At 34.7% G+C, this 13,260-nt stretch overlaps 1 protein-coding gene across 1 annotated transcript; it reads left to right on the top strand.

Annotated features, from left to right (window-relative positions):
* Positions 1-3,759: 3,759 nt before the first annotated feature.
* On the top strand, positions 3,760-4,375 carry LOC149261328 (histone H2B.4-like). Its single transcript, XM_089381601.1, has one exon. The coding sequence runs from the start codon at positions 3,835-3,837 to the stop codon at positions 4,261-4,263; it is 429 nt and encodes a 142-aa protein (XP_089237727.1). The 5' UTR covers positions 3,760-3,834; the 3' UTR covers positions 4,264-4,375.
* Positions 4,376-13,260: the final 8,885 nt, after the last annotated feature.

The raw sequence follows: 13,260 nt of genomic DNA, 5'->3' as shown, positions 1-13,260 counted from the left end.
CATCAAGAACCTCTCATGGTCCCATTTTATTATAATTGCACCCTTTGTCTCCTATATATACACACACACACAAAGGAGACCTAGTTTTAGGATCATCAAATCTTGTCTTGTACACTATATTCATTGTAAAAGGTGGTTTTCCCCTCAAAGTGGACTGTAATTATTGATTTCTTACACACATGTTGGGTGAACTTATTGGGCATGTGGCACTTTGGGAGTAGTATTATTGGACAATGGATGGTTAGTGAACAAGTCATTGAAGGAGTAGAGGCATCATTGGGCATAGTCAAAGTTGGTGATGTGGGAACTTGGGTCCACCTTAGAGTGAAGGGTCTTGTAAATGCAAGGAAAGTCTCATATAAAAGGAGGATGCTTGGAAAATTACAATTAACTAAGTGTGAAGAAGAAGAAGAAGATGAGACCTTTAGGAGGCAAGCTTGTGTTGATTCAAGAGTTGGATTATGTAAGTTTGTTGAGAAGTGGGCCAAAGTTAATATTTACTTTATACTCAATATTGTACATTAGTATTAGAGTTGCATGTAGAACATTATGACTCCCTTGTGGTATCTTTGTAACATTCTTCATATAATTAAGTTAAGGCACCTACCTTGGGTGCTTCCTATACATGTGTGTTGTGGAGTCTTTATGTTGTTGGATGTTATTGTTCCTTTCTTTGGTTTGTGTTTTCTAAGCTTTGAAATATTGACTAATTGTTAAAGTATGGCTATGATGTTTTAAAGATTGTGGTTGGACATGTTTATGTTGTTGAATGAACTTTCTTGAGTAGGGCTTAATTGCATTTGGTTGATTGTAGCTTAAGTTGAAGTTATGGGAAGACCTTGAGTGAAGAGAAATTGTTTGGTTGTAGTAGGCACATGGCCAAGCTCCCATGGTTGAGGCAAGGCAATGTCACATGACCTCAGGTGCCAAAACAAACTTGGGTAAACTCAAGTTTGCAAAGAAATAATTGGGAAAATTGTATGTCCATGACACCTACTAGTCAACTTATTTCAACAATCTTCTATTATGACTGATTTTGCATCCGTTGTCAAAATTTCACTCAGTAATCAACCCTAAACAAGTTGGCTTGTTCCATATATAAATATTTGATGGATGATCAAATTAGACTATGCCAATGATCATTTATTATTATGGCTTTTGGAATATATCTATGATATTAGTTAGTGCTCAACTCACTAGTGGATTACGTTTGACTTGGTTTTCTTTAGCTCAACATTAGATACCAACTCATCATTGTTGTGTCATGTCATCATTTAATTTCACATTTGCACTCACGTTAAACTCTCTTATGCTTATTTTCCATGCCCCTATTTTAATTGAACTTATGATAAGTGTCATCCAAAACTGATTTGTTCTTCATGATCAATGTGCACTTTATCTTTGCTGAGACATCATTTTCCCTTATTTATAACAACAAGAGTATTACACAAATGACCTTCGTGAATAATAACAGGTTTAAAGTGGCGACATGTCATAGTAAGTAAGTAGATTGTGACTTGATACAATGTTATTTAATCTCTTGTTGATAGTTGTTGATGATATATTATTGATGATTTAACCATATTGTTTATAGTAGTTCTGACATAATCTAACTAATATACAAAATGACTTTTTGACTGAAATCCAACAATATAATTTCTAGCAAGATTGTGATTTATTGTTGTTTAAAATACGCTTTTGAATGCATAAATGGATTCAACACCCTAGAAAACCCTTAAGGCACTCAATCTTTGCCAATCAAATAACTTAAAATTAATTTTTTTAAAAATATATACTAGATTTTGAACAAAATTGGCCACAAAAAATGTTTGGAAAGGGGCCATTTTGTCTATAAGTTAGACTAAGCGACAATGGCTCCTATGTACATTGATTCGAGGGATCTTATTTTTTAGTGAAGAAAATAAGCTACAATTATGTGATTGGTTCCCTTTGGAAGATACAACTTTATATAGACAATTTTTTTTCTTAGAAATTAATCCCCAAACAACATCTTAACACTCCCCCTTATATTGAGAATGGTGCCAATGTAAAACATACATTATCGACTTAATATATCTCACTTTCTAAGAATTGAATTAACCCTTAACACTCTTGATTACTAGGAATAACTTAATAATTGTAACATCAAAATTGAACTAACCCTTCAAACTGCTACCTTACATAGAAAGTTACTATTAAATATACTTTATTCAATATTTTAAAACTACTTTTATAACTGTAAATTCTTCTTTCCATCTCTCATCCATTAATTAATTCCACCTATCATCCATCGATTAATTACAAATTTACAATATTTGTATTCACCTATACACCTCTATGACAAAACAAATTAGAATTTTTTTCCTAGACGAGAGTAAAGTCTTTGTGGATGCAGGGTTCATATAGTGTTATCCTCAGATTTATATTACCACTTCTATTGAAACTGCGGGTCAGGTACAAACTCTAGGGCTGAGGTTATTGCACTTTGGGGTTTACCTTTTTGTCCCAAATGGCTTAATATTGAGATTGCTTATGTTTTTGGCAACTCAAAGGTCACTATTGATTGGATCAAAGATAGATTTGAGTTCGACCCTCCTTTGTTGAGCAATTGGAGGTACATGATCGGAAGTTTGAAGAGTATGTTTCAAATGGTTTCTTTTGAACATATCTATAGGGAACAAAATTTTGTTGTTGATGAGTTATCAAAGAAGGGTATCTTCTTACAGCTGGGCACAATTCACTTCTCTGCTTTTTTCATGAGAAAACATCAAGCTTCTGGCAAGATCCCATTCTTTTAAGCTTATTATAAATGTTGTCCATAGATGATATGAAGGATAGTTAAACTATAGTTTTTGTAATAGAGATATAGTCATATAATTTACAATGCCTATGTTTTCGTTTACTTTTGGTGCCAAAATGAGACATTCATAAACAATATGGAAATGCAGTACATGAGATCTTTATTATCATGATCTTTATTATGATTATATGATATAACTATATGATAATAGGGATATCATGACTAATGAACAAATAATTATGACTATGTAATGAAGTACATGAGATCTTTATTATGATTATATGATATAACAATATCATAATAGGGATATCATGACTAATAAACAAATAATCATGACTATGTATTTAGTGAAGGGCATTGTCTATCGAGGCCACAAATTCCCCTAGAAAGTTAATTTTCGCACGATTTTTATTTTTTTTTCAAAAATAAAATAAAATCAAGAGTGTTTGAATGATTTTTTATTGGTGGAAATAGATTCTGCACCATCAAAAACCCCTTGAGCACTCAAAATCCTTAAGCTTAATAATTGTAACCCAAATTTCCCAAAATTTTAACCTGAATTTCCATTTTTTCCCTTTAATAAATATATCAAACATATATAAACTATTTTTTTTAATGGAAACGCTGTTGATTTGATTTTTTCTTTCCTAAAGAAAAAGTATTTCCTTAAACACCCAATAAGGAAATACCCAATAACGTTTTATAGGTCAACATCTTCTTTGCTCCCTTAAATTATTTTTTTCATTGGTACCTACATTAGGTAGTGGGCCTCCCTCACGTGACACGCTTTATGCACATGCGACCAAACCACTTCCTTTTTTTCACCCGTAGATTAAAAGGAACCAATCTGCGGCTGAGATTAAAAGGAGGCCAGCGATCCGTGACACGCTTAACCAGCCAATAGGAGGGCAGACTTCTCTTATTATAAGCCCACAAACTTACATTACGGTTTCATCATCTGTGAGTAGTCATTATCGACTTTTTCGTAAAGAAGCAACAGTATTTTGAATCTTTTGTGACCTCGAACTTCAGCAATGGCGCCCAAGGCAGAAAAGAAACCAGCTGAGAAGAAGCCTGTGGCAGAGAAATCCCCTGCCGCTGAGAAGAAGCCTGCTCCTCCTAAGGCTGGGAAGAAGCTGCCAAAGGAAGGCGGCGAGAAGAAGGGCAAGAAGAAGCACAAGAAGAGCGTGGAAACATACAAGATCTATATTTTCAAGGTTCTGAAGCAGGTTCATCCTGATATCGGTATCTCCAGCAAGGCTATGGGGATAATGAACAGTTTCATCAATGACATCTTCGAGAAGTTGGCCGGCGAGGCATCGAAACTCGCCCGCTACAACAAGAAGCCGACCATTACCTCTCGGGAGATCCAGACTGCTGTAAGACTCGCTCTTCCAGGTGAGCTCGCGAAGCACGCTGTGTCGGAGGGTACGAAAGCTGTTACCAAATTCACCAGCGCTTGATTTTTGTGAAATCTGCTTTTAATTTTAATGGTGTCCTTTGACACCACCTGTTTCACGGAGCTTTTAATACACTCTTCGAGTTCGAGGCAACTGCTGTGGAATAGTTTGCTTATGTTTCTGAGATTTTCTTGTCAAGTTTCTCTGGTTATTTTCTACGCGTGAAATTTCAGGGATTGTTCCAGGTACTTGTGAAAGTTTTAACTTTTTCTCATATCTCCCTTTGGTTGAGAAGTACGAGAATGCGTAGGCTGTGATTGATCATGGCCGCAGAATATTCTTCTTTGGGTGCAATTTTGGTGCGCGTCTGATTGAAATAAATTGGTAATAGTTGTTTAAAATATTTCTGCCAACATGCATGCGCATCTTGGGATTAGTTAGTTATTGTTCGGTTATTTTTAGCGACACCTAGTCTTCTTAAAAGAAGTGTGTTTTTTTTATTAGGGCTGTCAGGGTAGCCATTTTAACAGGAAATTGCCATCATGGGGTAAGAGGGGATGACAGAAATTGATAAAGTATGTATATAAAAATGGAATTTAATAGGTAAATGGTTTACTATGAAATTAATAGTTTTTAAATATGGACACTTTGTATTAATTTTTGAACTTTGTTGTGTAATATGATTGATAAACAGGTTTAAATGCTCAAATTTAACTACTTAGTTTTAAGTTTCAGTTTGGTATGTGAATTGTTTTTTTCCAAATGAATGATTTAACCAGTTCGGCCATCATATATAAAGAATAAATAATATAATATAATCTAATTTTTTTTAAATAAATAATTTAACTAATTTAATATAAAATAAATAGAAAATAAATCAATTCAACATCTAATATATAAGAATTAAATCAAGTTTTTTCCGATAATAGAAGATCACTATTTCACACTCACTTAAATTTAATTTAATTAATGTTATTATATTTATATATAATTTATAATAAATTCATGCATGTTTTAATAATATATTTGTTTATATTTTCTAACTTGGCTTGATATTAATTAGGATTCAACAGGTAATATGTAGGAATTCAATCAATATTTTTTGATAAGAGAAAGACAACTTTTTTGGTATTCACTTAAATTAGATCTAAATAATGTTATTATATTTATATATAATATATAATAATATTATAGACGCAGGTCTTTCCCCTATTGAGAGCCTAGCTATGAATAGGTTTCTGTTATACAAGCACAAACTCAATAACATAGGTGATCATAGACTTTTTAAGCTAGCATTAAATTCTAGCCAAAACCATCTAAGGCTCAAACGAGGGTGGCATAAAGACACAAGGGCTTGGTTAAACTATTGGGAGATTAATGAGAATGATGTTTTGCAAAACATTAATAACATTAAAGATATTGTTACTTTTAAATTCAAAGAAAAAATGTGGTGTGAGAAAGATTTAGCAGCTAAAAGAAAATTAATTTATTATAAGAAGTTCATCAACCCCACTTTAGAAGATCAAAAGTATCTCTCTATTTTAACTAGCTCAAAGAGGAAAATTAATATAGCAAAGATTAGAACGAATTCTCATGAGCTCCATAGTGAAACAGGTCATTGGGAAGTTCTTAAAACACCATGGATGGAAAGAATCTGCCATTTGTGAGAATGGGAACATCAAGGATGAAAACCACTTCCTCTTAGAGTGTCTTGTGTACAACCACATTAGATCTCAGTTTCACAAGCTTTGTTACAATACTGACCTTCTTAGCCTTTTACAATGTCAAAATTATAGTGAGCTCGGGAGGCTTCTTTCCAAGCTTTTTGAGCATAGGAATAAAATCTTAAATCAAATAATTTGTTTCTTTAGGTCCGATAGACCAATGTTTGGTTTCAGCGGACGTTAACCATTACCATCATCATCATCAATAAATTCATGCATTTATTATGTTTTAATACTATATTTGTTTATATCTTCCAATTTGGCATGACATTAAATCATATAACTTTTAGATGGGAGATTTTTATGATTATGATTTATTTATTTTGAAAAATTATATTAACAAAATTTTGTTAATTAGAATTAATGTTATGTAGAAAATAATATTATTATTAAGTTAAATTAGAGATTGAAATTTTACATTAAATAAATTAGTATATTTTAAATAGTATTATTTATTAAAATTAAATTTAGATTTTTTATAAAGATATTTTTAACGTATATTTATATTATTTTATAGATATAATTGACAAACATTTCTTTTCTTTTTTCTAGATGTTTTTTTGGTAACTTTACAAAAAAAATAAAATTACATTATGCGGACACACCAAGTGTGTATGCAAATTTGATCAAAACATGTTTGATACAAAATACAAGATATAGGGCTCACAACAAGAAAGATAAAAAACCCATCAATAGACAACAAATAAAATAAAAAATGTATCAACAAAACTTTTCAAGGATGGTGTAAAGCTTGCAAAAATGGGCCAATACTAGAACAAGCTGAAAAACCCAAAAGGAGCAAAGGCAAGCCTTAGAAAAAGGGAAAACAAGATCATAAAAACACAAGTGAGTAATTGCCAAGCAAGAGACAAAATCAAAATTGGCTACTAAGCCCCAATAAAAATTGCGGTAACAAAAAATGTAAATTTCTAGACACAAGAATGAAGACAAATATGATCCTTGTATTTGAACCCTCAATGGCAAAATGATGGAGCCAACACCATACTCAAAGGATTAGAGAAGCAAATTTGTAGCACAGGGCTAAAACAATGTGGGAATGTGGACGACAACTAGCAAGACCCCTTGTCAACCCGATAACCAACAACCATAACACTAGGAGAAGAAAACTTGCAAAAATAGAGTCACCCACTCGAGAAAACAAGGGTACATCAACTTCGTAAAAATATTGAAGCATGGACCAAAGAGAGAGCGAAACTAGGGATCCAATTGCTTTGCCCCCCATTCCATGCTTAAAAAACCACTTCCAAAAGAGGGAAAATGATATTCAAGACTATTATTAGAAGAGGAGAAAGGAAATGACCAAAAAAACAGCAAGGAAGGTTTGTTGATCTGTAAATTTGTTGCTAGGGTTTTCTCCAACTCTCGTTGTCGGTTCTGCTTCGCCCCCTTCTTAAATTGATTCCGATATTAATGCCGTCAACATAATTGATTAACATTAATATTATATAGTTATTCTTAAAAATATCAAAATCAACATTCAAACCAAAAAGTGATGTTATCGATGACATTTTATTGTTTTATAAAAATTGTGATTATGAGATAAAATAAAATTAATCCTAACTAGGTAAAGTTAGTGGTGCTAAAAGTGGTGATTTTTTTATTTTTAATTTAAAATACAATTCATTTTAAACCATGATTTTAACAAATTGGTATGGTTGTAGTTTTGTTGGTTGGGCTTTTGTTAAATCAACTTTCAAATAAAAAAAGTGGTGTTAATAGTTACATTTTTTATTATACTTAAATCACAATATCTTTATTTTTGAAATCATGACTTTAACCATTGCTATTTGAAATCATGACTTTAACCTTTGGTATTGTTGTGACAAAAATATTAAAACCAACATAATATCAAAACCAACTTTTAAATTAGAAAATGATACTACAATGGAAAATGATACTACAATGGCATTGTTTTTTTATGAGTTTAAACTTATAAAAAAAAAAAAAAACATATTTTTAACAGGAATTAAACATTTTAATTAATCATTCAAAGAAAAAAAATAGTATTCTTGGTTTTATATTTCTTTTGTCTCGCTAAATCTTTGTTAGTTGTATTTGCAATGTCTATTACTCTAAGATACAAGATTTTATCTTGCTTTATAATTAAAGAATCACAAAAAAAAACTCCAAAATCAGGGGTATATAAAAAAGCTTTTAGAGTTTCTTTAGTAGAGTGAAAAGTAGAAAAACTAGCTTAGATTCGAGAGATTTAATCCATAGTTAAGATGAATTTAGGCTGATTTATTTTTTCCCCCTTTGAATAGACTATATTCCACATAAATGCCATGGGTCAATACCATGTGTTCTTGATACCATGAACTGTTTTTTTAATTTTAATTTTGTTTTATAGGGTTATTTTCATTTTATTTTATTTTATTTTGACTCAGTTAAAATGTTTACATTACATTATGTTATTTTTTTTGTTCAATTTATTTTTTATTTTTATGTAATTTGATTTCGTCAAAATGTTAAACATGTAGAAATATGGTGATAGAATTGTAATTGTTCAAGAAATTCAATCTAAATCACGAGACACAATTTTACTCTATTGTTGTGTGGAAATTAATTCACAATTTAGAACAACATTCGCAAACATGCAATAAGAAAAATCACACATGCACAATGTTTTTTCTAGGGAAACCCAATTGGGAAAACCCCCTCAAGCCTCTTTACATTAATCAAATGAATAAAGAATGTATTACAATTGTTTGCCCACTTTGAACACAACCTACAAGTGAATACCCTATCCCTCTGCACAATGAGAAGCTTTGACCCAGACTTAGTCAATTTCTGCCTCTGCTTGAGTGATTCGAGTTGACTCAACTCCTGGGTTTGACCAAAATCTTTTGCTTTCGTGATGTGATTAAAATTGCATTTAAAATAACATGAAGGAACATAAATGCATGTTGTAAAGAAGAAAGAGCATGACAAGAATCAACAACATAATACACAAAACGTTGATAACAAAGTTTGTCCAGGAGAGACTATGTCTTTGGGCCCTGGTGTCAAGATGGTGTAGGCCGCTGCATTAGGCACTATCAATAGTGATGATGTACATAGGTGGTGACGTCGCTATCATACAAGGAAAATTCCCTCACGCAGGAGTGGTTCAAAGAGATGTTAAAGGAACTCTCACTCAAAAAAGACTCTTATCAATATGACATAATTTCACATATGACAATAATGAGCATCCCGTCAACATGGCATCAAAGGGATCTCAATTCAGACATACATGGCGACAACATGAGTATCCCATCAACATGATGACAAAGGGATCTCAAACAAAACATGACGAATCATGACAACGAGTACATCCCACGGATGATTCCGTGTCACATCAAGTAAGAATCATGAAACAAGTAAGAAAACAAGATCCCACATCAAACAACAAACAGGGATCTATGCAACGCAATGCATCTCATAGCAAAAATAAGTACATGAACACATTGCATATACCTCACATCCCGGGGCCATCTGAAGAAAAGGATGTCAGATAGCTGAAGTTGGTCGTACCATCAATATCGTTGCGTCGAATCTCATGGAATGACTGCTCGCACGTTGAATTCTGACACCTGCACTCCACTTTGAAATGTGGCCAAAAAATGAAATGATCAAATGGAAAATCTCATTGCACCATCAGATTTGTGGCATCGAATAGTGCAAAATCGACTGTCAAATTTCTGAATTCTGAGAAAGTGGAGATTTGGGGCTACAAGAATCTTTTAGATTCCCCCTAGATTCTTCAAAGATTCTTTCCTCTGGGTCATCTGAATATCTGATACTCAAACCAAAATTCTGACTGCGCCATCAGGTTTGTCTGATTCCGCCTGTGATTTTCCGGGATCATGGTTCCACCTGAAAAACAATTAAAAAAATGTGTCTCGATTTTCATGTCGCGTTCTCTCTCTTCCATCAGGGCCGAATTAAAGGGTCAGTTTATATATACGGACATTGGCAGATTTAACAAGGATATTGTTGCGGCTTGTTGGTAAGTGGCGGAATTAGGAGCACGGAGGTCGAGGGATCAAATCCCGACCTCTCCAACGGAGGTTGGGAGTTTGTTGCATCTGATGTTATGTTTGGTTGGAATGGTATTATGGGGCCCCCTGGTGGGTGCCAACCCACGTGGGCCAGCCTGATTCAATCCCCGCCAGCCTCGCATTTAACTAACGACATATAAATATATATATGGTGGTTGTGATGGGGGTAGCGGGGGTCATGGCCCGCCACCACTTAATATATATATATATATATATATATATATATATATATATATATATATATATTATGTTTAAAAATTCATTAGGCATTTTGTAAACTTAGAAAATTGACCGAAGGAGTCAATTTAAGTAGGCCACAAATTTTCCCGAAATCTAGCCCAAGTTGGCCGGAATCCGGTGGCCGGATTTTGTCCAAATTGCTGCCTCCTTAAGCTTGCCTAGTCATCCAAGTCAACCCTAAACTTTCACTGCTCCTAACTTTCGCATACGGACTCGGTTTGACGAACCATTCGCACCACCACGATCACAACGACGAGATATTCAACATGAACCTAGTTCAAACACAATCCAAACACTTTGATTTTTGACCCTTTCTGAGTCCTCTGGAATTTCTGCCTGTGTCTGTAGCCACCTGGATCAATCCTCCCCACTAAGGAGATTTTGGTCCTCCAAAAGCATGAAAATACTCTACCACTTTTATGTACCTTGTCTACATCATAATCGTCCTGAAAAGGTCTCGCTTCCATCTTCTTCACCTTTGTTCTTTGGAGCCTTAAGCGATGAGTCGACACCCGCAACCTTTGCAAATCTGTAGTACATTGTTTTGAAAATTACACGCTTATCAACATGACCAACTAATGACCCAAGCATCCCATACTTTCCACGAGTTTATAACACATACTCGATGGTCATGTTTATATCAAAATGGAAACAATAGCCCAACTATGAGAACAAGGCCAACATATCATTGCTGCTTCAACAAGTGATGGAAAACACATTATCACTACAACACATGATTTACAAAAATAAGGCCAAACACTATTGTTTCTTTTACAAGTGATGGAAACACGACATCACTTTCACAGTTTATCATGCAACTCAAAATAAGACCAAACATCATTGCTGCTTAACAAGTGATGGAAAACACATCATCATTTTTTACATCTTAAAATGCAACAAATGATTTACAAAAGAACAATTATTTCACCTGGTTCATGCAATGACGCTTTGTCTTTAAGGCGCTGCTCTAGATGGAGCCTCCAACAAGTGTCTCTTTGATGGCCACCTTTGTTGCAATGACTACAATAGGTCTTCTTCCTCCAGATCTGCTTAACATGTTTCTTTACCTGTTGTTGAAAGGCTCTTTCATGCCTCCTCCTTTTGTGTGCTGCTATTCTTTTCCAACACTTAGAAAATGTATGGTTATGTAATCCACAAAAGGTACATGTCTTTCGGTTCCATGATTTACGTTCATATTTAACAACATGATTATAATCGAAATGAACATTTGAATATCGAGACTGGTTATACCTCTCCTTGTCGTCTTTGGTGTAAGTATGGCGATGAGAGCTTGCCTCGGCTCTTTCCCTACAATGGGTACTACCATGGGATGATGGGGATATGTTCCCATCATTCTCTTTCCTGGATGATTTCGAAAATATCTTGGAAGAATCTAACACCTTAGAGCATTCTCCTTCAGTGTATCCCAAGCCTGCAAATCGAGCTCTTTGTACAACCTCCAATGGTTGAGTTATGCCTCGGTTATTAACACCAAATTTTTCCTCCTTGTACCTCATCCTGGTAAGGGGCCTCATGTTTGTCCCTGTAATTGGTATCTCCACATCTCCAACAAAAATCATACTATGTGAAGAGGAAACTGAAAGGAAATCAACATCTTTTACCTCCACTGTCGAGTTCGAAAGCACTGATGAGGGCTTTTCATCATCTGTTGTTGGTGGTTCACTCGCTGTCTTGGCGGATTCCTCAACTTCTTTCCTGACATACCCAAGTCCTGCCTGACGGGGTAATTCTTCTACTTTCATGGGGTTGACAATACCTTGGTCATTAATGCCTAAGCCTTTTCCTTCATACCCCATTTTCTTCAACAGTTTGGAGTCAATTCCTGTGGTATGATTTTCAAAAATACGAAATCATCATTAGGACACATACATGAATTCAGATAATTACTTTTTACCTCACATGGGTTGTGCTGCAGCTTTTTCAAGGCCTCGTCCTTAGCTTGCAGTTGTTGTAGCAAACTCTGTTTTTCCTCTTTCTCTTCATATAGAAGCATCTTCAATTCAGTGTTCTCTGTTTGAAGACTCTGTTTGTTGTGCTTCAGTTCTTCCAGGGTCTCTTCCGTGGCTCGCAACTGAAGCTGGAATCACTCATTTTCCTCTGTCTCTTTTTGTAGAGCTTCATACATTATTTCCACCTTTTGGGAAATTCTGAGCATGGTCTCGTACATCGCTTTTTCATCCTCTGTCGCTGCACGTTTCATTGTTCACGCTTGCAATTCACATCCACGCAAAGACCGCTCTGATACCAAACTTGATCCAAGTTGACTCAACTCCCGGGTTTAACCAAGATCTTTTGCTTTCGTGATGTGATTAAAATTACATTTAAAATAGCATAAAAGAACATAAATGCATGTTGTAAAGAAGAAGGAACATGAAAAGAATCAACAACATAATACACAAAACGTTGATAACGAAGTTCATCCGGGAGGGACTGTGTCTCGGGGCTCGGTGTCAAGATGGTGTAGGCTATTGCATTAAGTGTTGTCAATAGTGATGATGTACATAGGTGGTGACGTTGCTATCATACAAGGAAAATTCCCTCACGCAGGAGTGGCTACAAGAGATGTTCCACTGCAGGAACTCTCACTCAAAAAGACTCCTATCAATATGACATAATTTCACATATGACAATAATGAGCACCTTGCCAACATGGCATCAAAGGGATCTCAATTTAGACATACTTGGCGACAACATGAGTATCCCATCAACATGACGACAAAGGGATCTAAAAAAAAGCATGACGAATCATGACAACAAGTACATCCCACAAACGATTCTACGTCACATCAAGCAGGAATCATCAAGCAAGTAAGAAAACAAGATCCCACATCAAACAGCAAATAGGGATCCATGTAGCATAATGCATCTCATAGTAAAAAGAAGTACATGAACACACTACATATACCTCACATCGTGGGGCCATCTGAAGGAAAGGATGTCAAATTGCTGAAGCTGGCCATACCATCAATATCGCAACATTGAATCTCATGGAATGACTGCTCGCACATTGAATG

Source organism: Pinus tabuliformis, chromosome 6 (assembly GCF_031772625.1).
Source record: "Pinus tabuliformis cultivar Carrire ecotype Pingquan chromosome 6, CPIR1, whole genome shotgun sequence".
NCBI lineage: Eukaryota > Viridiplantae > Streptophyta > Pinopsida > Pinales > Pinaceae > Pinus > Pinus tabuliformis.
This window is presented reverse-complemented; position numbering and strand designations above follow the sequence as displayed.